Raw genomic sequence first — 25,307 nt, 5'->3', positions numbered from 1 at the left:
CAATTATGCAAAAGTTCTTTGACAAATGGTACACAATGTTCAACCATCAGGGATAGGTAGAAGACAAATAAGTAGATGCTAGAAAGATGGTAGGTAGCCATGATAGATGATGGATGGATAGATAGATAGATAGATAGATAGATAGATAGATAGATAGATAGTTATCGATGGATGATGGGTGAATGAGTGGATATGAATGATAGATGATGGATGGATAGATAAATGATAGATGAATGATAGATAGATAGATAGATAGATAGATAGATAGATAGATGATAGGCAGGCAGATCATGTCATAACAAAGGAAGAGTTTTTACCCACTCTGCCTCAGCCAGTTTTCAGCTTTTATCTCACTTCTATTTAGGGCTTTGAATAACACAACAAGGCACCACTTTAGACAAAAGCTAAGCACCAATAGAATTTGCCCAGGTAAGTTTATATACAAAAATAATTGAAGTGGAAGGTGTGGTACAAACAGCAGACACCCTGTATCTCTGGATTCAATATCCATGTTTCAGTAAACTGTGGATGAGAAATACTGAAGGGGAGTTTTATCTCTATAAACAAGCATAGTTTTTTTTCTTCCCTGAACAATATAGTCTAGCAATGATGAAGCAGCAGCTCATAGTGTCACATCAAGCATTGTTTCAGGAGCTGTCAATGATCTAAAGATGTTGATGTAAAGGATGCAGGAGGCTGTGTGCAGTTTGTGTGCAAATATTTCAAGAAACTTGAGCATCCTTGGATGTTGTTATACTACGGAACCTAGAGTTAATCCCACGGATGCAGAAGGGGAAGGGACTTCATTATTATGACACATAATAATGTTGGTGAGAAATGACTGTGCCTGAGGAAAATGAGTACGATTTTCTAGTTTAGAAGAAATGTGCAAAAAATAAGGAAGCTGTCAGATGGCTTTGTCATCCTGAATTTGTGTGAAAGGCAATAAACCTTGAAACTAATAGGATAATAGAAGTGCACTTTAATTCATTAAAAATGTTTTACATTTACTTATTTGTGTGTGTGTGTGTGTGTGTGTGTGTGTGTGTGAGAGAGAGAGAGAGAGAGAGAGAAAGAGAGAGAGAGAGAGAGAACATGTGCAGATGCCATAGCCCATCCACATGTGAAAGTCAAAGGACAACTTGCAGGAGTCAGTTCTCTCCTTCCCCTGTGTAGGTCCCTTGTGTCAAACTCAGGTCATTAGGCTTGGCAGCAAGGGTCATTACCCACTGAGCCATCTTGATTTTCCTTAATCAGCCTTTGACTAGGGCCAGTGTGAAAGTGGGTCCATTCACAAAACAAAACGAACAAACAAAAACAGGACATGTATGTGTTGATGGATGTGGATAGCCTGTGCATGATGGGTTTCGATGATGATGGGTTTGGAGAAGTGTTAATGGGTTTTGCTTTGGATTTGCACATTCTGTCCACAGGTCGATGGTCTACCATGGGATACTGTGTCATCACATTGTTTTGAAGTCTCAGTGCTTATAGATAGTAGAAAGAAGTATTTGAGCCCATTGTTCTTTGCATTCACCATTTTTATGTTAAAGTACAAAATTGATTTCAGGGTAGCTATTTTAAGAAGGACGGCATGACCAGTGTACTACAAATTTTCCACATAGAAAATTTTGTCTAAACTTTGACCCAAAATGTAGAATTTCTGCCCAAGACAAGAAGTAGGGAGAATTCTAATTCTGCATTTTAGTTAATTTTCATAATTACTTCAGAATCTGTTCAACGAGCCATTATGCACATGAGGGAGACAAGCAGCAATGAGCACGCCACCCTGAATGAATGGTCAACTCTTTGCCTCAAGTCCCTCCCTATAAATAGATGAAGAAAGGGGGAAGAATTATTGGTTGAGACCATTAGCTATTTGCATGTTTTGTTGGAGGTGCCAACAGTTAATTATGGCCTTACTGGTGTAACTAGAGGTGTAATTAATCATTCAAGTAATTGTTCCTCCTTAAAATTACAGCTTTGGGCACAGAGACCTGGCAAAGCTGCAAGTCTGAGATTTTGTAGAGTTGCTTCTGTGACAGTGGGATCAGTTCCCTTCTGGGGGACTGCTTGACTGTCTTAAATAAGACCCATGCGTGATTAGTGCCACACCAGAGCCTAGCACTGTAGCTTCAGATCAAGCCATGGGAAAACTAAGATGCAGTCGTGTAAAATATAAAATCACAAGAGACCTTACTGAATTGAAAGAAGATGTCAGTCTCTCTAGTCTGTAAAGATAGTTCTAGTGAATTAACGTTCAGTAATTCAGGAAGAAGTAGACATGGCTGAAAATGTTAATCTCTTGAGTAATTACAAAGATGTAAATTAGAACGACTGAAAGGCAAAACCCAATTTTCCATTAAATTGGAAGATGTGGTAACATGTCATGGTTAGCATTTGGCAGAACACAGTGATGGGATGGTACTCCTGGCAAAAAGAATATTGCCTGGCTCTGGGGGGAGGGGATGATATTGGACATTGAACCCAGGACATCACACATAGGAGGCAGGTGCTCTGCCTGTATCCCTGTTCCTTTCTGCAGCTGACTTATATATTTCCTGAAGGAAAAGTGAAATGTGGCCAAGTATGAATCATTAACTAAAATCCTGAAAATGATCATGGCCTCTATGCCAACCTTACAGTCTTTGGGGGACTGTATCAGGAGACCTGGAAGTGGGGAGAGATTGCCTCACAAAGTGAGCAGCACATTACTGGGAAACAGCACACATACTCAATGCTCAATAGGTTGAAAAAAGCTATAAAAATGTCAAATTAATGTGATATGATATATTTGTATTACATATGCGCAGTTATTAAAAATAGATGTGAAAATTATAGGAATATAGAAGGAAATGGGGCAAAAATAATAAAAAATAATAATCCATAGAAGCCAAACCATGAAATCATGTTTGAATGAAATTTAGGGGCTTCAGAGATGTATGAGTTCATTCTTTGGGGCAGAGATGCTGTAATGTATAGGGCAGAGTGATCTAAACAGCTTGCTAAGTCTAAGTCAGGACATTTCAAATGTCATCTAGGATTTAGATTCTCAATGCTGCATTTGAACAAAATTCCTTAATAATGCTAATGTAGGTAATGTATAGAAAACACTTTAGTAAACATCCTGGTGAATGTCTTCGGCAAGCATCTTGGTGTGTCTCGTGTTGGGAATATTTCTATTTCATCTTTGTGGCCATGTTTTCCCATATACACAAGCAAATATTAAAGAGAACTTTTTCAAGCATGTGGCAGGCTCTTCCAGTTAATAATAAATATGTTCAGCTATACTTGTGAGACTAACAAATTCTATGAATGTGTATGTGAATCCCATAAAATGAATGTGCTTGGGCAAAACATGAGTCCAATTGAGATTGGCCATGCATGCAGGCTATAGGTTGAGCTCAATCAATAGCAGAACATTCAGTACCTACTACTTGCCTTTTTTAAAAATTCGATATATTTTTATTTACATTTCAAATGATTTCCCCTTTTCTGGTTCCCCACTCCCGAAAGTCCCATAAGCCCTCTTCCCTCCCCCTGTTCCCCCATCTACCCCTTCCCACTTCCCTGTTCTGGTATTGCCCTATACTGCTGCACTGAGCCTTTCCAGATCCAGGGGCCACTCCTCCGTTCTTGTACATCATTTGATATGTGGATTATGTCTTGGGTATTCCAAGTTTCTAGGCTAATATCCACTTATCAGTGAGTGCATACCATGATTGATCTTTTGAGACTGGGTTACCTCACTTATGATGTTCTCCAGCTCCATCCATTTGTTTAAGAATTTCATGAATTCATCATTTCTAATGGCTGAATAGTACTCCATTGTGTATATATACCACATTTTTTGTATCCATTCCTCCATTGAGGGACACCTGGGTTCTTTCCAGCTTCTGGCTATTATAAATAGGGCTGCTATGAACATAGTGGAGCATGTATCCTTATTACATGCTGGGGAATCCTCTGGGTATATGCCCAGGAGTGGTATAGCAGGGTCCTCCAGAAGTGATGTGCCCAGTTTTCTAAGGAACCGCCAGACTGATTTCGAGAGTAGTTGTACCAATTTGCAACCCCACCAGCAGTGGAGGAGTGTTCCTCTTTCTTCATATCCTTGCCAGCACCTGTTTTCTCCTGACTTTTTGATCTTAGCCATTCTGACTGGTGTAAGGTGAAATCTCAGGGTTGTTTTAATTTGCATTTCCCTAATGACTAATGATGTTGAGCATTTTTTTAAAGATGCTTCTCAGCCATCCGAAGTTCTTCAGGTGAAAATTCTTTGTTTAGCTCTGTACCCCATTTTTTAATAGGGTTATTTGGTCCTCTGGGTCCAAATAACCCTTGGGGTCTAACTTGAGTTATTTGTATATATTGGATATTAACCTTCTGTCGGATGTAGGGCTGGGGAAGATCTTTTCCCAATTTGTTGGTTGCCAATTTGTTCTTTTGATGGTGTCCTTTGCCTTACAGAAACTTTGTAATTTTATGAGGTCCCATTTGTCTATTCTTGATCTTAGAGCATACACTATTGGTGTTCTGTTCAGAAACTTTTCCCCTCTACCAATGTCCTCAAGGGTCTTCCCTGGTTTCTTTTCTATTAGCTTCAGTGTGTCTGGCTTTATGTGGAGGTCCTTGATCCATTTGGAGTTGAGCTTAGTACAAGGAGATAAGGATGGATCAATTCGCATTCTTCTGCATGATGAATGGTACTGGTTCAACTACTTGCCTTTCAAACTCTACCCCAAGATTAAAAGATATCTCAGAACACTTGCTGCCCTAACCAGTTGCAGCCTAACCAGAACTTCACACAAGACCCCTCCCTCCTACTTGCCCGCTTGCTTCAGCAGGCTCCCAGGATGCCCCCAAACCACAGCCATCCTACTATCCTGGGGGCTCCTTCTTGGTAATCTCTGACGTTCCTTCTGGAGTATCTTTCAGGGCAGGACCATCTTCTCACACCTATCTACATCTTCTGGTGGTGATTTCAACAGTCTCAGCATAAATTTATAGCACCTGAATGATGTAGATTCTCCACCTGGGCATCGCTCCTAAAGCCCGAGCTCTCGTGTGCTCTACTTACTTGACTCCTCTCAAATATCTCTTGGTCTTCACAGACTCAACATATTTGAAAGTAAGCCCACATTCACACCCCAAATCTTGCCCCAGCAGTCTTCCCATCTCAGTCAATTCCTGTGTTTGCTTAGGCCATAAACTCTCATATTACCTGACTCACCATTTCCTCTCTCTTCCCCAATAAAATCCCACTGGCCCTCCCTTCAGAATGAACACAGAGCAGATACCCTGTGCCCAGCCCCATTGCTGCCAGGCTGTGTGAGTTTTATGCACCTCTTTCTGGTGACTGTAGGAGTTTCTCCTTTACCTCCCTCTGTGCTAACTGGCTGTCCAGCTCAGTCTGCTTTTTCCACAATACTTGTAGTGATCTTCCAAGGCCTAAATTAAATGCCATAATCCATGTGCTCAAGTCCCTTAGCATTCATCTGACTTGAAGTACAAATTAAAACCTTTCCTCTGCTGTGAACTTAATCCCTGATCTGGCCCTATGATGTCTTCCTAGGACTGTGCTCTGCAGTCACACTGGCTTTCATGGTAGTCCTTAAAACACAGCCTTCTCTTGCTTTAAAGTCCTTGTTTCCTCCTTCTAGAATGACTTTCCCTTCATCTCATGTCTACATGCTACTCCCATTCACTACATTTGAGTTTTTAAATGTTTTGTTTTGTTGCTGTTTTGTCAAGTGTGTGTGTGTGTGTGTGTGTGTGTGTGTGTGTGTGTTCTTAACAAGGAATATAATCAATATAATGGAAGTTCTTATTGCTGTCTCCTCTTTTTCTTATTTTATGTCATGGTGGCCTAGAATAGCACTTGGCATAGTAACACTGCATAAATACGTTCTCGATGAAAGATTAAAACTATAAGGTCACATGGTGACAGGCATCATTGAAGACAGTCATTTCCTGTGTTAATTTAATTTCTACCCGAAGAGATATAACTTTCTAATAATGCTCTTTAATTGCTGATAAAAATCTAGCATCGTTTTGTACTAAGGAACATACTTGCCATTGCACCTAGACGAATAAGGAGGAAGTGGAATACTTTTGCCTCGAACCACAGAAAGAAGATCTCACTTGAATACCTGTGGCAGGCAAAAGTTTAAGTCCTATCCTTTAAAAGACCAAGCATGGACTCTCTCCTGTCCTCCAGGGGTATTTCTCACACATCCCACTAGGCACTGTAGGGAAGGTTGGAGATTATGATGATTAACTTGGAATCTTAAGTGTCTGGTTACACAATAAAAAGAAGATTGAAGCAGCTGGGAAAACATCTGGTTATTCTTCCTCTTTTCCATCCTTTTATACTTTTTTGGCTTCACAATGTTATCGAATTATGGGTACTCAATGAGTCTTTTCTGCCATAAAAGTTAGTCCTATTACCATGTGCCCATATCTGAACAAGACCTGGCTGCATACAGCAATTCCTCAGTAAATCTTTGACTAACCAATGAATGATCCAGAATTTAATAAGATCATAGATTCTTTACACATCGGAGAGGCTTACTGTAGTATTAACGCAGGTTATAGAGGTAATAAAAGTATTAATTAGACTTTATAAGAAAGTGATTTTGCTCAAAAAATTAAGGAAGATCTCATATCTTTATCCATTTGGGAACTAAAAAGGAGATAGCTTCCCTTCTATTCATCCGCCATTACAGCAGTCTGAGGGATAGACAGGTAGCTGTCACGGGGTGATTAGTACGAACAGGAAGACCTGCTGAGGTCTGAGTACCAACTCCAAACAGCTGCGTGACTTTGACAGAGGTGGATTTCCTAACCCCACACTTCTGACCTGCACAGTGAAGCCAAGTGAGAGTGGAGCTAGAACACTGTTTTGAGCAATAAAACCAAAAGTTTAAGGAGCTGAAGACGTGATCTTAATACATGCTTCCGTTCACATCTTATGAAAAAATTGCCATGAATTCCTCGGAAAAAAGGGATGCCTTTGCCATTTTCCCTAGTCTTCCTCTGATGACAATTTTTTTTGGAAGTAAGCACTGGATATTAGTTAAAGATCTTATCCACTAATTAATTACTTTAGAAATGAGTTCTTGCTTAATTGCATAGGTTGGCCTGGGGTTCTTAGATTCAAGCAACCCTCCTGTCTTATTATAACTTTCCCCCCCACATTGGTAATTGGAGCCAAAATCCATGTGGATCATGAATTGAGTCCAGCTGTAACTAGTTTGACATATATCCATGTGACATCACTGTCGGTTTCCTGCCCCAGCCTTGCAGATCCAGGAAGAGCAAGCCATCCAGCTCACTAATTTTCTTCTACACAAAATGCAGGAAGTTGTTTCCCAATTTCATCCTAAAGATGCTGTCTCCTTTGCTTCTTTACTTTGCAGATTTTTACCACAGCCCTTGTTAGCTGCTTCTGTATCTCTCATCACTTTCCTACTTCAGAAATAGACAAGCAAAAAATACCATTGGAGTTACTGGAAAAGAAATCACTAACAGGACAATTTCAACCCTGTTCTGTTGAACAGTTCTGCTCAACAGAGCTGCAGCTAGGACAGAAGGCTTGGGAACTACAACACAACTACATTTTTAAAAATAATAAAATAAAATAATATAGACCCATGCCTGACATCGGACTTAGACAAATCAGATAAAAAGAAGGAGAAGAGTCCAAGAGAATGCACAAGAAACAGGCCCACTTGCTCATTCTCTCGAGTATCCCATAAGAACACTAAACTGGAAGCCATAATATGTGGCCTGGTGCAGACCAGTACAGGCCCTGTGCACTCTGCAAGTCTCTGTGAGTTCATATGAGCCTCGTTCACGTTGATGCAGAGGGCCTTGAATTCTTGGTGTCCTCCATCCCTTCTGGCTCTTACCCTCTTTCTGCCTCCTCTTCCATTGGGTTCCCTGAGCCCTGAGGGGAGGGATTTGATTTAGAGCCGAGTGTTCCAAGGTCTCTCACTATGGATCTACTATCTGGCTGTGGGTCTCTGCATTTGCTCTCATCTGCTGCAGGAGGAAGCTTCTCTGAAGATGGCTGAGCCAAGCACTGATCGTATTAACTGTATTTTAAGTAAATGTTAGCAAAGAAAGAAGAACAAAATGCTAACAGCCCATCAAACTGGGAATCAACGATGCCAAGTAAGCCCAGAAACTTGGAGGCACACATTATTCTAGAAATCTTCACTAAATGCTGAAAATTCTTTTAAAAAAAAATCTCCTGGTTACCTGACTGATGTCGCTCATCCACGCAGCTTTCTCTTGGCGTGAAGGTGCTAACAAGACCACAGTGAAAGAAGCAGCATCCGGAGGCTCCACTACGATCTTAAAATCCAGATGTCCAAACACGTGGCCAGAACCTTTGGCTTCAGTACACATAGACCAAACGATTACACGTGAGTGCAAGGGATGCGAACAATTGCTCCTCCCATCTAGCCCTTCCCATAGGGACCCACTCCCATTTGAGTCCAGCCTTTCAATCCAGCAATGTGCTTCCATAGCATGCAGAAGGAAGGCCTCTGTATAAGTTGGTGGCGAAGCTGAGGGCAGAGGGTACCTCAAAACTAACCTTCCCAGACTGCATTTATTTTCCTATCTATCATATATAGAAATGCTGATTTAATTCAAATCCCCTTTCTTCTTTGTCTGCCTGTGAAAAGGCACTTTCATGAGGCAAACTCTGCAGAACCTTCTCATGGGTTAAACAGATAAATAGCTCTATCAAATTTGCCCTGGCATCTCTTCTGCCTCCACAGACAGCCCTTCTTAGCTCTATAAGGTGAAGATCTACGGACGTTTACTATTTCATTGTCACTGTTCCAAGAGACGGGATGTCACTTACAGTCATCGTCACCTGCATCAGGCTCCTCAATCAACGTACACTGCATGAGGGAGAGAACCCCACCTGTCTGCAATCAAACAGATTAGAGATTAAGAGGTTGGTGGCCTTGTGCGGTTTGGAAAGTTCTGCTCTGAAAACCTGATATTCAGATTGCAACAGAGATGGCAGTTCTGCATCATAAATAATTTTTCACAGAGTTCAAAACTAAACAGAACAAATAAATTAAAACATTTAACTTAAAATATTCCCATTCTTCCACTCTTGGCCCCCATTGTTGATAAAATGTATTAAACCTATTTATGGGAGAGTAGATGGTACCACAGTCACTTCAGAGAGTAACCACAGTCAAGCTCAGGATTGAACTGGCCGGCCAGGAAGTGGCTGAGAAAGTAGAAGGTTGTTGTCATGGGGCGAATAATATTTTAAAACTTGGTTTTATAATTTATGTATCATGTGTATGAATGTGTGTGTGTGTGTGTGTGTGTGTGTTCACGTGCACGGGGCAATGACTGCTACTGGACATGTGTGTTGGAAGAAACTAGTGGGAATCTGTTCTCTTCTGCCGTGTAAAGACTAGGAAATGAATTCAATCACAGGGCTTGGTGACAGGAGCCTTTATCTGCAGAGCCATCTTACTGGCCGAGTGAATAATGTTTCTAAGCAACAACAGAAGATAAACAAATAACAAGTGGGCAAACTTTTCCTGCAAAAGGTCAGATAGGAAACATTTTGGGTTCCTTGGGTCACGTCCTTTCTATCCTGACTTCTCAGATATGTGATTTCGGTGTGTACGACACCACAGGCACGAGTGATTGTGTGCACATAAAATGTTATCAATAAGAACAGGTACTAAGCTTTACGCTTACTTCTGACGCACAGTGAGATAAAATAGCAGTTGCCAAATATTTTACCAGTACACCACAGTGACTGGACAAGATGCCTATGGCCCAGGAGTTGTCAAGTGATAATGATTTTGCCTAGATTTTGACTTTAATAATACCTCTTTATGATGAAGCACACTTAAAATAAATGTCTATTGCCTTGAATCCAAATGAGGACAAAATAACTGCCAGAGCTCTTAGGTACACACCACCTCTCCCTGGACAGTGGCAGCAATCTGTTCCAAGACAGTGACAGGCACTGGGACGTCAGAATGGAATCACCCTCAAAGCCTCTTCAGTGCCGAGAAGACAGATGAAGTTACCACGAAGGCTCATACCTTGAGCAAATGTAGCTTGCCTCCTGAACTTCGCGTACAAATGAGAAAGTGCTTTGTGAACAGGAAGCATTGCCTCTCGCCTTCCTTTTTCAGAGACAGGGAGCCCAGGCGGACTTTACTGAGTCTCCCCCTCTCCACAGAAGGTACTTGGATAAGAGAACCTGGTGACGGCGAAAGTGAAGAACAGGCAGCAATTAAAATTCTGGCGAGGACCATGCCCTTGCAACAAACATAAGGATCTATTTCCTGAAATACCAAGGACGCATTTCCTGTGCCGGTGGAACAAATGAATCTCCTCTATTCTAGCCAAGGAAACAATCCATTGTATTTTAAGGGACAAACTGTTCCTAGCATAGATATGAAACGATTTTGACTTGATTCTTCATCTGTAAAGTGGAACATGAGTTTGAAAAATATGTCAGATCAAATCTGAAGCATCTATAATCTGATTGTGGACATTTATAAATTGTATAATTATAGATACTATGATAGTTTGGTCAAAGTAAGTATAATTTATCCTTCCTGAAGCAAACAAAATAAAAAGTATATTAATAGTTTACAGTGCATGTTAAAAATAGGTGGTATAATACATGCATACTATAAAAGTTAATACATTATGTAATTCAGTGCAACTTAATTAAGGACTGTCTTAAAGGAAAGCTACTTAAAACTATATTTAAATTAGGTGTGAAGCAATGAACTGCATTCTGTACAATTAATATATGCTAATAAAAAAGAAAGGCAAAAGTGTGTGATCAAGATGTATTTGTGCAACCTAAATGGTGAGCAGGTCACATGGAGAGCAGAGCTGCAGTCTGTTTAGTGTGAGAGGTGCAGACTTCCATCTATAATATTAGAGAATGCTTCTAACCACTTGTAGACTACATGCTAATAGAGACGTCTGTACCTGAAAAGAAATTTCCAGTCTATTAAAAATCAACCACAAAGTACCCGGATTATTGCAAACACCTCTGTTCTAAGTTCTGAAGACACTGCAGCCAGTAATATCTTTATTCAGCCTCCCTGGGCAGCCCCGAACAGGCTCCTGAGAGCCCACAAGGACCACAAAGCATTTAGTCAATCCTTAAATGTTATTAGCGACATCACCCAGAGAAATAACCTTATTTTTCCTCCATGTTTTCTGAGTTTCTTAGTTTTTTTTTTTAAAGGGAGCACAGATTAGCTCTATAAGTGACAAAAAATACTTCTTTATATAAAAAAGTATATACCTAAGACAATAAAACTATGTGAGTCACGAAGCCCACAAGATTAAACGTTAACATATAAGTGTTCCAAATCGAATCCCTGCAGCGCTGATTTAGGTGAGGGATTAAGTAGGATGAATGACAGACAGGAAGTAGGCTGCGATGCCTGGCTGAAAGAACATCAGGGAAGCAGTCCTGGGGGAGGAGTAGGAGTGGGAACAAAGGGCTAGGAGAAGGCTCGACTCCAGGGAAGGCTTGGACAAGAGGAGGATCACTGGAGGGGGAGAGGTGGGCGGGAGCAAGCTGACAGACAGCTCATGTGGCAAAGAGTTAAACTGGGCAAGGAGAGGAGGTGTGGAGAACAGGGAAGGCAGGGAGGTTAGAGAAGAAAGCCCATGAGCAAGAACTTGCAGCCAAGGGTTGGAGCTCATGGGACTTGGGAGACGGAGTTAACACCCTCCTGCATTTTACAAACAGGGAAACTGAGGCTTGAGTAGCTCTCACAAGGTCATACATAGGTTCAGGGCATAGTCAGACAATGCAGTGGGTTTAACAACATAAAACCTAGAACTTTCAAGCCATGGGAGAGACTAAGACAGGGAAGGTGTCACCTACACCCCAGGCTGTCCAACTCACGAGATCAGGTTAGTCAGAAAATGGAAAGGGGACATCAATGTCTTGGGAGACAAATGGAGGGTCCATTTTCCAAAAAAAAAAAAGCTGTAACCAAGTCAGCGAAAACACTATAATATGTTCAATGGCACATTTAAAAGCAATTGAAATAATTTTCTAAGTCAGAAATTATGAAATTTATGGTTAGCACATCTATTAGCAATCATTGTGAATTTCAGTTTAAAACAAAGTTTCCTTGGCAACCATACACTAATATGTTAAACTCTATTCACCAAACAGGAGACGATCTCTATTAGATGAGGACGGAAATCTATTCAACTAAATCAAAAGCAAGCGATCTCAAGACTTTGGTTTATAAAATAGAATGCTTGAAAAATGTGTCCTAAGCTGTTTTTGTCACATTTCATCTTTTGTTTGACATATTTCAACATGGCCATATGACTTTCAGAGAAGATTCCTCTCTAGTTAATGCAAATTAGACAAATAATTGGTATTATAGAAATGATTACCACAACCTCTCTATTAGACCACTACTGCACCTCTGTTCTTAGCATCCCAAATCCTGGGTATCTAACGATTGAGGTCAACTGTAGGAGACTTCTTCTTATTCTTCCACCATTAATACCCACAGAGTGTCCTCTAAGACTGACCAATGCCTCTGTTCTGAATTCTGCTCACCAATGAATGTATGAATAGCATCTTTTAGGCCCTGAACTTGGTATCCAAGATGGTAAAGCCCTCATGTTCTCTGCTGCACATCCTTACTCTAGGGAGACCTTACTGAGGACCTGGAGGGTTTATTATTCTTAGAACTCATTTAAAGTTGAAAGCTGATGTGTACAGATGCAAACACCCATATACTGAAATAAACATTATACATCCATTGGAGTAGTCAATAAAAACACTAGAACACATACAATGTAGTCAGTTTAGTGGGAAATAAAAACCCTTGTAGTTTGATGAATAATCCTTTTAAAAATGTTTTGTGGGTGTTAAAGCCTGTTAAGAATATTTAGTAAAAGTGCTAATAGAAATTAAAGAAAAATAGTGTGAACTTTCCAATTATAATCAATTGCCTTCTAACTTCAGATGAAGTTCTAATGTTTAGAAACAACCTTTATTGAATAATTCCTAAATAGACTAGCCAGATCAAACACACAGCAAGACTTCTGTGAAGCAACTGATTACACAGACCTTGTCACAGTAGACATACACAGCAGTCATGGCTGACCCTACCTTAACTATGTGACATATAACTTAATAAGTACCGTTCAGATGTGGCTTCAACGGGGAGATGCAGCACATGATTTTCTACTTCTAAATGTGTAATAAAAAAATGTGACTTGTTCAATGCATGTGAGCCTCAAACATGTCTCACTACTTGTGTGTATGTGTGTGTATGTGTGTGTATGTATGTGGGGGGGGGGTTCAGACTCAAAGAAATCTAAGTTTTATAAATACATTGAGTCCTTGTTGGTAATAATACTGCTCAATCAAGAGTACCTTCAGAAACTGTATGCAAGTTACAGGGGTATTTCCATCCATTATTAGATCTAAAGTACATGTCAATTATGAGACATTTTTAGAGAACCCCAAATACAAGAAAAATATAAAATAAATAGCTTACAATCTCAACTTCAACCAATAAGCTATTCAGTCTATCTAAATGCCCCCTTTCCCAGTGGCTTTAATACTAGACAAGGTGAGGCACAGAGAATTCTGGAACGCTGCCTGTCAGACCTTACAGTTCCTGGAAGAAGGAAACATGCAGATAGATACTTCACCCGAAAGGACAGAATCTCTGCTGTATGAGCAGAGTGCCTTGGAAACAGAGAAGATAGTCAACTCAAGACTCGTTATCTCATCTGAGCTTGCTAGGTCAAGTAGAACTTTCATAGGCACAAAAGAGATAGGGTAGAGTTTTTTCCCACTCCTCGGTAGTGGGTGGCACTGTTGAAGGCACAGGCAGGCAACGTACCATGAGGCAGAAAGTTGGCCATCAAAGGGGACACAGTCTGCACAGGGCAATAGGGCAGAAAATGGAAAGGCCTGGTGATGTCAATATTGTATTAGATCTGCTATTACCTTAAAAGAAAGTTAGTATGTGGTGTCAAAAAATTGAAAAGGGATAATTTCTAAAATATGATTCCCAACTTTAGCATATTTGTAGTGTCTCTTCTTAAAAATAAATAACAGAAAACAGAATGGTGTGTGCTAAATTTTTAATTTTTCTAAGCCAATAATAATAATAATAATAATAATAATAATAATAATGTGGACTGCATAATATCTTATTTGATGATGTAAAGCATATTTAAAGCAGCATATTTTGGAAGGAAACAATAACTGCTTCAAATAATGTTGGCACACCATGGCCAGAAGCAACATTAATGATTAATTTAAGTTCCAAATTTATGTTTCAATCCATACTATTTTCAAAACTATAAAGATAAGCGGTGGACCATATTGACTGCTCAGATCCACCTCCTGGGGCATGCCCTCTTCCCTCAAGACGCCCAAGCACTTGGAAGCATCTTGGGATGTGGCTAACTTCTTGCACTTTGATATCAGAGCTGAGGAGGGACATGCATCGCCAGGCTGTTTGTTCTCCAATGCTTGTGACACAACTTTATCTCTTCAAAAGCTTAATTAATCAGGTGTTGCCCTTCATGACACACACAGAATAGCTACACCATCTCCAAAGCCTAGCAGGGGCCACTCTGTCTGGTAACTGAAGTTACCGATTGGATCACATCATATCATGTGATCCAATCACATGACCCTGACTCACTCAGAAGTGTGGATGAGAAAAGGGAATGAGAGTCCATTGTTTTCACTTGAGCCATTGTCCCTGCTCTTATGTGCAAGAGTTTTGAGGAATGCCACTTTCTCCTGAGCCTTTGCCTGGATACCACCATCACCTGGCCCTGCCCTTCCAATCAGCCAGACTGATCTGGCCTCCTTGGAGCTGTAGAGTTTGTCCCGCCCACTAAGGAGGAGAGTCCAGGCAGAGTGGGATTTACTGTGGCACCCATGACTTACTATTATTGTGTTGCTGTTTTTCATGGCCCCTGAAAAGAAATAGCACAGAGGTGGGCCTCAACCACAGCTTTGGGCAAGGCCACAGGAGTGTCCTGAATGAACTGCACCAAGCACACAGGCCTGCTTCAGAATGTGTCCCTGGATCTGCCAGAGACACTGTGACAGGCACTCAGACCTCATAAGTAGGAGGGTCGGATCGGCAGGTCTTACCTTGTCGGATGAAAGTCTGGCTGGTGTCCAGCAGAATGTCACAGCCTTCCACGATCATCCTCTCAATGGCGAGGTTTTTTCTTATGTTCTCTGTCTCACTGACTTCATCATGCATCACTCTGTCAAACACAATGGAGACAGGAGAGAGGAGGAGACAGGAGTTACTGCTCTACCACAGGCAAAGACAGCCACCCGAGATGCTGCTAGGAATGTGAATGGATCTAGCTGAGACAGTAAGATAAGACTGACCTCCAGGCTTCAGTCAGTCACAGCCAAAAGCAAGGCCACACTGTGTGAGTTCCTTGTAAAAGGCGAGCAGACCAGTCATCAGTGAGTGGCAAAGATTGCTTTGGATGCAACAGGAAAGAGCCTAGTATTCTATGCATGGCTCCCTTCCTTACCATTAAAGAGTTATTCTGGAGGGCACGCACTAAGTTAGAGACTGCTGCACTACTGTCTCATTTAATCAGAACAGTATTGATTACAACCTGCCTGTTCTCCAGCTTCTCACCAAATCTGAATATAAAATGTAGCAGAAAGTCATTTTTCGATTTCGATGAAAACAAGACAGAACATTTGCAAACTTAACCAAAATATTCCTGATCTCAACTTTATAAATCCGCATGCTATGAAAACTTTCCAAAGACATTTTTCTTGACTAAAATGAATGTGTATGGTAATTCAGCATGCACATAAATCTTTCACGCTACGGTTAAGCCAAAAAAAAAAAAAAAAAGGTTGGATCTATCATTTGCTTCCTCTCCCTTGCAACCTGCATCACCCTGGCTTTCACAGGAGGCTACCATGCAGTCTCTTCCCCAACTCTGAACCCTTTCCACAAGTTCTCTGCGTACCTGGACAGTTCCTCCAGCTTTGACTTAGCAAACTCCAGACTTTTCCTCTCCACGTGTTCATGGGGGGTGTGAGCCAGGAGTTCATGCAGCGTGATGATATACCTGGGAATCTAAACGCATTGACAGGGGAGTGTGAACAAGAGGTCCAGGTGGGGGACAGGGGGTCCTCTCTACAGGGCCACCATCCTGAGGTAGCTCATCCCTACCCTTACAATTCTGATGACTTTACCACTTTTTAAAGGAATCCATAGCACGAGTTATACTTCAAACCTCATACACCAAGAAAGTCTAAACCAAAAAAAATGCAAGAAAAGTTAGTCATAGAAGAAGAAACCTAGTATAAAGGAGTCACTGGCTAACTTTGTACACAACCGTGCATGTTTGAATCAAGGTTTCTTCAGATGGAGTCATAGGGAAGCAACCATGGCTACCATCGAGCCACTTGAATCTATTTCTAAAGTCATGCTGTCTGTTCACAAGCTTATTCAAACCTTGACAATCCTGACAATGCTCTCTTTAACCGTTGGATTCCGGAAGGATATTCTGATCCTGTTTTGTCATACTTCATCCTAGCACAGTGCAAGTGTTGGCTAACCAGGCTGTTTAAGAGGAGTGTGTGTGAACAGCCACTCCCATTATATCCTTCTCTGTGCCCTGGGGGAGCTCTGAGCTCTGCGGACACATCCATTCCTCTAGCTAAGCAAGTTCTCCACTTGGGAAGTAAGGAAATAAACTACAACGAGGTCCGGCAACTTATCTAAGGTAGACTTCCCAGGTTGTGGTAGAAGCAGTTTAGATTCCCTCTAGAATCTGGGGTCCTTGGTTTCCTTCTGCACTTGGAAGAACCTCTAAGAACAAGACAGAAAAGCAGCTTTCCAGCGTTCAGTGTGGAGGCCTTCGCTCTGTCCCTAGAGATGGTGGCCCTGTCTGTGGATAAGCCTTTGCTCACCACTTGTGTGACCATCATGAGGGCTATTTTCTGTTCACTCCTGAGTGCCTCCCTTTGTGTATCCACACAGACAACAGTCACTGTTAGCACAGGCATTGACTGCAGCTCAATGGTCGAATCTGGGTCTTAGGAAACACAGGCGGATCCCTTGGTCAGAGAAGGGTAGGATGGATGAAAGATTTCTGCCTCTGTTCTATAAACATCTCACTGAAGCATCCTTTAATACTAGTTCACTAGTGGACAAGACTCCTGGGATCTAGACGCTTATGAAAAGCCCTTTTGTTGGCACAGTCCTACCATGGTTAAAACTATGCTAAACGTCCTTCCACAGAAAATCAAGCAATCAACAGCTAATATGCCCAATTTTTCCTAACAAGAGTCAGGAGTGGGAAGGCCTCACTACTTACTATGCACTGAAACCCCACAAAACTATGTTTAGGAGATAGCTTTATGCTCCTCCTCCTCCATCAGTTGGATCTATTTTAAAGAGTTCTCTGGCTAAGGTTCAAATGAATGGAGCCGAATTCAGTAACTGGCCCCTTCTCCTCGCTGCTACAGGAACAAATAATTGTTAGCTCTCGCTGAAAGCAGGCAAAGGAAGCTCTGCTGAGAAGTGACTCTGCAAAGAACTTGTGTGTGGTGTCAAGAGCTTGCTGCACAGTTTCCAAAAAGCATCTAGCAATCACAGCAGCTACTGAAATGAATCATATTTCTGCTTTCAATAAAGGAATAAATCATTGTCACTTCATGGACTTTAATTAGCTTGCTCTCCTGTTTTAGCTAATAGCTGGATGGAACAGCGAGTGACTGCCTTCTGGAGTGCATCTCGCAGCATTGTTCTTGGAGCAGATGTTATGACTGGCTTACTTATGGACTTTCAACACGTGCACATTCAAATAAGCAGATGAGCACCAGAAGACAGCTCAGACAGTACCAACCAAGCCACCGTGTTTGCTAAATAAAAAATTTAATGACTCTTTTATTTCTATAACAAATTGGTAGCAATAGGACTTACTAGGTCTGACTGGTATCATCGCAATTCTATAATCTCTCCTTGTTTTGATAGCTCAAGGCAGCAATTGACTTGACAAAACAAAAAACCAAAAAGCCAGGGATGGAGACCAGAAGCAGAGTGTTTGCTTGCTATGTGTGAGGTCTTGAGCTAAGTCACCAGTACAAAAGGGGGGCATAATAGCACCATTCGGTCACCTTCTCTCTTCCATCATAAAAAGCTACAGGTTAGAAGCTCCCAACTCTAATCCTCTATGCTCCTCCCACTGCCCCAGCCTCAGTCTCTGCCTCCATATTTAAAGCCATGAAAAAGTTTGGGCCAGGGGTCCTCTGGCAGTTTAAAGGAGCGTCACATCTTCCACTGTCGCCAGGGCACGGGGGTGTTTCTAGTGTAACCAAGGAACAAGGTCAGGGCACGAAAGGACTACTGCAGTTTAGTGTATGCATGGAAAGAAGCTACATCCCAGGTCCTCTTAGGGAGCAAATTCCATCATGGCTACTTCACCCAGTAGACAAGAAACACTAGGATTGGATAAGCCCAGTAAACATAAAAGCTTTCAAGTTCCTGGAAAGAATATTTCTATTTGTTTAAGATGGTTTCTCCTTGGTGAGACCCCTCCCCCCAAAAGAAGAAGCCCGAGGACAGACTCCAAGAAAACCATGGCCCATGGGCAGTAATCTCTAATAATTTCTCTTCTCAGATTGTTCAATTTTTTTCATCTTTCATCTCTTGAAATTGGAGTAATTCTGGCTGAATTCTACAAGTTTCAAGATAATTCCAGAAAAAAAAAATGGGCCTTGAGAGGGTCAGCTTTGGGCCACCTCACCATGGAAGAAGTCAAAGATTCTTAATATCTGATTCATCAACATAATTTTAGGATTTAGAGCTACCACAGTCTAGGGCTGAGGATGAAGTTCTAGATAACCCTAGACTCCTTACAATATGGCGTATTTACCCAACCTGAGCTGTCTACTTGTGTCAGAGACCTGAAGCACTTGGAGATAGCTAGAGCTAGCTGCCCCTGAGCACTGCAACAGTTTTAGTGAGAGAAGGTTAAGTAAAAGAACAGGTTCCACCAAGACTCCGGGCTCCAAACTCTTCTCAGACATGATGGGAATGCTCCCAAGTGAATCAAATGCCTAGTCATGGTTACTTGGCTTAAACGTTGCAGGATGAAAGAAGAGGAGGGTAGTGGAGGGTCCCTCCAAGGTTCTGTATTCAATTGCATTGGGGTGCCTTGTCCATAGCTCAGGTAAAGTTCAGCCATTTACAACCCTGAGAGGAACTTGCCTTGGGCAATTATAAAGCATATGGAAGAATCTTTGAGTATCAGGAGCTTCATGAGCCTTTAACTTTGTGTCCACCTAACCTGGATGTAGTTTGACACTGAGTCCTAACCTAGAGATCACATGTGAAAATGTAAATAGCTTCACAGAAGAGCAATGCATCCATGTAGCACCTTCACTGTCACTAAAGCCTGAAGTCCCACATCTTCTTGGGAAATGTTTCCTCCGAGAGGGAAAGAATTCAAGCAAAATAGTTCAATGTCTCATATATATATATGTGTGTATGTATGTCTATGTATATATAACATTATTAAGTTTCACTACAGTTAAATGGTTTCAAATGCAGCATTTTGGTTTTTAAAATCATTTAATATATAATACCATATATGCCTTATTTGCATATATATGCATATATATATGTATATATATATATATATACATATATATATATAAACTATCACAAAGTTTTAATACTTAAGTGTTTTCAAATGTAGCCTTTTGGTTTTTAAAATCCTTGCTGAACTAGCACTGCCACTTTCAAGGTTCCAAACAGTACTGACAAACCTTAACACAAACAGTTATGGACCACAGAATTTTTTTTCCTCTCTGAGGTTCCAAAATGGTTATCCGGGGTCAAGGCGCCTGCTGAGAGGACAAAGTGCTCCACAGTAACTATAACGCGCGCGCGTGATCAGAAGAATCACTTTAACACATGACAATTTGGAGGCCTCCCCAGAAGCCCCATAAATTCCACAACAGGAACACTCAATGCCTTTCCAAGAGAACAGAATCCACAGTTTCCAAACGAACAGGCAACTCCACAGTGTCTGTAGGCCTCCCTCACAATAGGGCACTTCACGAAAGAGCCCTGAAGGCAGGAAAGAGTACGCACTTGCTTCATACTATGGGCCTGATGTTCCCCAAGAGAGAACATCAGGGTACAGCCTGCCTTAAGAAGGGTCACATGACCAGGCCGCCACAATATCCAGGTCTAGCCAGAGCCTTCTGGTTCTGGGGTCTCTACAGCCTGTGGGATTAAGAAGGCCTTGTTTGTTCTCCAAAGCTCCAGCCAAAAGAAACTCAACAGTAATCCTGCCGCAGCCAGAGAGGAAGGGTTGAAAAGAGAAAGACTTCCCAGCAGGCATTCCATCCCCGCTCCCCAGAACCTTTTGCATAACCAGTATAAACTAGTGTATCTGCACAGAATCCTATTTCTGTGAGCCTAATAATATTTTTAAACAAGCTGGAGGTGGAGACTCCATGAGAGAGGTCTGTGTGGAACCATTCTATAAAGAGAATTTGCTGCTTAAAAAAATATCACTCCTAAATTATTTGCCTCAAAAGATGCCTGCTTTCTGGGATAGAGAAGTAGTTCCTGGGTAAAGTGCTTACCTAGCATGCTCAAAGCACTGGGTTCAATCCCCAGCACTAGGAAAACATCCCAACTGCCAAAATATCCAGTTTCTTATATACACAGGACAAATAATTGATGCCATATAGTTGGCAGCACTGGGCTAGATCCAAGGACTTAGACGATGCATCCCAATTGACTTACCTGAAACATGGGGTAGGTCAAGAATGTCTCCAGCATCCTTCCCTCACAGGCAGGGTTGGCTTCATACTGCTTTAAGAGCTTGTCAAAATCTCTGTTTTGCTTACAGTTGGCAAGTACTTGGAGGCTGTACTGGTGATTGCGGACAAATTCTTGATAAATGTTCAGCATGGGCAGCAAAATATCAAATAGATCAGCTGGGAAAGAGAAGGAAAAATGACTATTTCCCTGGCACTTGGTGGGTTACTGTAAAAAGTGCCTCCCAGTACCATGTGGCTCAGGGCTCTAGTTGTCCTGACTAGAGGACAAATTGGGTAGCGCTGGCCCTGCAGAATAACATGACTTCAGCCACACACTACCTGTAACAGACCAAGGAAAAGCATCACCAGGTAACTACTGAGATGTGGCCTAGTACAGCAAGACAGATTCCCAGTGTCTGAATGTCAACAGTGAAGTTTACATAGTCAAGGCTGGATAACATACAGTATACTCTTCTATTCAACAAGAATCTACATCCTTAAAGAGTGACTTACCTAAAACCAAAGTAGGCCAATTTGCCAGCCTTGCCTTTAGTCCTTGATGGAATATTTCATGAAGGAACATGATTGTTTCACTATAAAAAATCAGAAAAACAATACCGTTCAGTAACATAAGGTTCTGTGAGGAGTCCGACATATGCTTACAGATGACATACTGGCCTCATAAGCCCTCCAAACTGTGCACTCCATAAGAGCATGGGGTATGTGCCTGCCTCCTGCAGCAATTTCTCTTTTAGCCTCAGAGACCCAAAGGAAACAAAGATGAAGCCCAAAGTCAAGGTTAGGATGCTTCACATTGGCTTCTGGATCACACTGTGGTCTGGTGCTCTTAAATTCAACATTTCTGGGAGAACTTTACTCCCCCAGCCCTTCCGAAAAATTCTAAGGGAAGGGTTTCCTCTACTAAGAGGAGGACTGCTGTGTCCTCCATTGAGATCCAGCAGACTGATGCATTTACCTTCCTATTTTGTGCCTGAGTTAGAAAACAAGTGAAACAAATGTTGTACATAATTGGGAGCAATGCATGCCCTTAAGTCTAAGCTCTGCTGAAATTCAAGATAATTGGCCTGCCTGGGCTTCATTTCAAAGACAAGGGAATCTAAACCGCAGCCAGGACACCAAACACTGTGCATGGCCACCCATTATAAAAGCACCCTTTCACTTCTCCACCTAGGACGAGGACCAGCACACAGTGGCTGGTCTGCATGGAGAGCTGTTATCTCAGCTTCCAACCAAGAGGCCTACCATCCACATTCTGAAGGTAAACAGTGTTCACCTGGCCTTGCGCCGTCTACCTTAAGCAGTCCTATGGAAGCAACTCATCAGGGCTACCTTAAACCAAGGGCCACAGGCTTGGACGCCCTCTATCAGAGGTTGTAGCTCTCAGTCCTACCCACACCTCATCCACACATGCTTGGATAACTGTGGTCAAAATGGTACTGCATTGCCTGAGGAAGAATGAGGGAGAAAAACTTCAAAGTACCCCCTAAACACACACACAGACACACACACACACACACACTGTTTTGACTTCTGAATTAGTCAGTATATTGCCTATTCAAAAACAAATAAGTAGTTAGAATTTCAGTAAAACACCAATCCTGCCTTTAATTTCTTCCTTTGTCTTATTTTTCTCCACAACATTGATCTCCAGATAATCTACTACTTATTTTCATGTCTTCTCTGCCCATTTCTGGTCTCACATCAAGATATAAATGTTATGAAGGCAGGATTTTTTCTACTTTGTCCCCTAATTGATTCTCAGCACAAAGGTCACTGCAAATACTTAGTGCAGAAATAAATTCAACAAGGACTCTTGGGATATCTTATTCTGCATGCTTCCTAAAACGCTTCTGTGTATAAATTGCGCACAAACACCCATCAATCACTCCGTCTCCTTCAGCTTGTCAGAGAATGTATCTTCCACACATGTATGCCCCGACACGGTGACAAGAACACAAATGTCAAGCAGAGTCACAGACTGAGAACAGGAGCTGACAAGATCTTGGAGAAATGCAAATGCAGACGAACAGTGCCATCAAAGATCTCTTCCTTACTCCTAACGTGAGACCCACGAGGACGAATCTGCGAGACCTCATATTTGCAGACTATAGGAGGGACATTTTCAAGACATACTAATGAGTTCTTCCCAAACTATTCATTTATGCAAAGGCAAACCTGTTGAGAAAAATGCTGCTGACATCATTGTGGCTAATGGGAGGCTTCTTGGAGCTGGCCGCCATGCGCAGAGGCCTGAGGAAACCGTTCACCAGGATGGAAAGCTGATGCACATACTCCGTCTCGGCCTCCACCATGGTGAACACAATCTGGTTTCTCTTCCTCATGCTCTCAGCATGGGGAGAACAAATGTAGTCCTGTACAATGGTCTTCCACTTCCTCCTGCACAGCCATCCTCTCATGAAGCTCTGAACCTACACAGCGAGGAAGGGAAGGAACAGGAGATGGGAGATGAGACTGCATTTCTGAAACCAGAAGCAAGATGATGTGTTGATGCATTCTTCAGTACAATGAACAATGGTAAGTTTTCTCCAAATACAGGAAAAAATGATTTTTTAAAAATTTTCATTAGATATATTCTTTATTTACATTTCAAATGTTGTCCCCTTTCCTGAATCCTCCCTCCCCCGAAAATCCCATAAGCCATCTCCCCTTCCCCAATCAACCCTCTCCCGCTTCCCTGTCCTAGTATTCCTCTACACTACGGCATCAAGTCTTTCCAGGACCAAGAGCCTCTCCTCCTTTTGATGTCTAACAAGGCCATTTTCTGCTGCCTATGTGTCTGGAGCCATGGGTAACTCCATGTGTACTATGTGGTTGATGTTTTTGTCCCTGGGAGCTCTGGGAGTACTGGGTGGCTCATATTGTTGTTCCTCCTATGACGCTGCAAACCCCTTCAGATCCTTGGGTCCTTTCTCTAGCTCCCTCATTGGGGACCCTTTGCTCAGTTCAGTGGCTGGCTGAGAGTGTCCCCCTCTGTGTTTGTCATGCACTAGCAGAGCCTCCCAGGGAACAGCTATATCTGGCTTTGGTCAGCAAGGACTTGTGGGCATCAATAATAGTGTCTGGGTTTTGTAACTGTATATGGGATGAATCCCTGGGTGGGATAGGAAAAAATGATTTTAAACATTTTATCTTTTTTTCCCGAAGTTCACAGATGTCTTCAACAGCTTAAATGCATTAGGGTTATTTATGCAGATACTAGAATATTCTACTACTTAGTAAATCATATTTTAAAACTTAGCCAATAAATTTAAATAATAATTAATGGTTTGCTTTTAATATTAAAGTATCCTATATTTTTTATTTGGGGTTAAAGGGTAATGTAAAAATTATCATCTTAATACTTTTTTAAGTGCAAAAGATTGACCTTAGGATCTTACACATGCTAGGCAAGTGTTCTACAATTTAACTGTATGTCCAGACCCGCCTTTTATTTATTTGTTTGTTTGTTTGTTTATTTTTTATTCGATATATTTTTATTTACATTCAAAATGATTTCTCCTTTTCTGGCTCCCCACTCCTAGAAAGTCCCATAAGCCCTCTTCCCTCCCCCTATTCCCCCATCCACCCCTTCCCAATTCCCTGTTCTGGTATTGCCCTATACTGCTGCACTGAGCCTTTCCAGAACCAGGGGCCACTCCTCCGTTCTTCTTGGACATCATTTGATGTGTGGATTATGTTTTGGGTATTCCAGTTTTCCAGGTTAATATCCACTTATTAGTGAGTGCATACCATGATTGATCTTTTGAGACTGGGTTACCTCACTTAGTATGATATTCTCCAGCTCCATCCATTTGCCTAAGAATTTCATGAATTCATTGTTTCTAATGGCTGAATAGTACTCCATTGTCTAAAAGACCCGCCTTTTAGAAAATAATTTATTGTTTGTTTGTTTGCTTGTTTGTATGTGAGTGTGGATTTGTGTATGCACATCATGCATGTTCAGGAGCCCACGGAAGCCAAAAGAGGACCTTTGATCCTCTGGGACTGGAGTTACAAATGTTTGTGAGCCAGCACATGGGTGCTGGGGGCCAAGCCTGGCCCTCTGCAGAAGCGATAAGAGATAAGAGCTCTTCACTACTGAGTCATCTCTCCAGCCCCATTCTAATGACCATCATCTACAGTAGTGCTGGGGCATTCATCGTTTTGATTTTCGACAATTTGCAAGATCTCTATTCTATCATATTGAAACTCTCTACCTGTTAATGAAAAACTCCATAGATACTTCTCTCAGGTTCTGGAAATCACCAGTCTGCTTCTGCTTCTGTGAGTGTAACTACTTTAGAAACATTGTTTGCGTGGATTCTTCCACTATTCGCATTTCCATTACTAATTTCATTTAACACAGTGCCTTCAAGGTTCACCCATGTTGAAGCAGGTGCCAGGATTTCTGTGCTTCTTAAGGGTG

At 41.6% G+C, this 25,307-nt stretch overlaps 1 protein-coding gene across 1 annotated transcript in view; it reads right to left on the bottom strand.

The window, feature by feature from the left end:
- Positions 1-25,307, bottom strand: part of Rasgrf2 (Ras protein specific guanine nucleotide releasing factor 2) — a 232,880-nt gene that overhangs the window by 107,889 nt on the left and 99,684 nt on the right. Inside the window, exons 5-12 of the mRNA XM_052159975.1 lie at positions 23,057-23,310; positions 21,374-21,453; positions 20,844-21,037; positions 16,042-16,151; positions 15,188-15,306; positions 10,098-10,258; positions 8,879-8,945; positions 8,266-8,402 (exon numbers count right to left, since the gene is read on the bottom strand). Coding sequence (XP_052015935.1) covers positions 8,266-8,402; positions 8,879-8,945; positions 10,098-10,258; positions 15,188-15,306; positions 16,042-16,151; positions 20,844-21,037; positions 21,374-21,453; positions 23,057-23,310 — 1,122 coding nt within the window. The remainder of the gene's footprint in view (positions 1-8,265; positions 8,403-8,878; positions 8,946-10,097; positions 10,259-15,187; positions 15,307-16,041; positions 16,152-20,843; positions 21,038-21,373; positions 21,454-23,056; positions 23,311-25,307) is intronic.

The sequence above is a fragment of the Apodemus sylvaticus genome, chromosome 16 (genome assembly GCF_947179515.1).
Source record: "Apodemus sylvaticus chromosome 16, mApoSyl1.1, whole genome shotgun sequence".
NCBI lineage: Eukaryota > Metazoa > Chordata > Mammalia > Rodentia > Muridae > Apodemus > Apodemus sylvaticus.
This window is presented reverse-complemented; position numbering and strand designations above follow the sequence as displayed.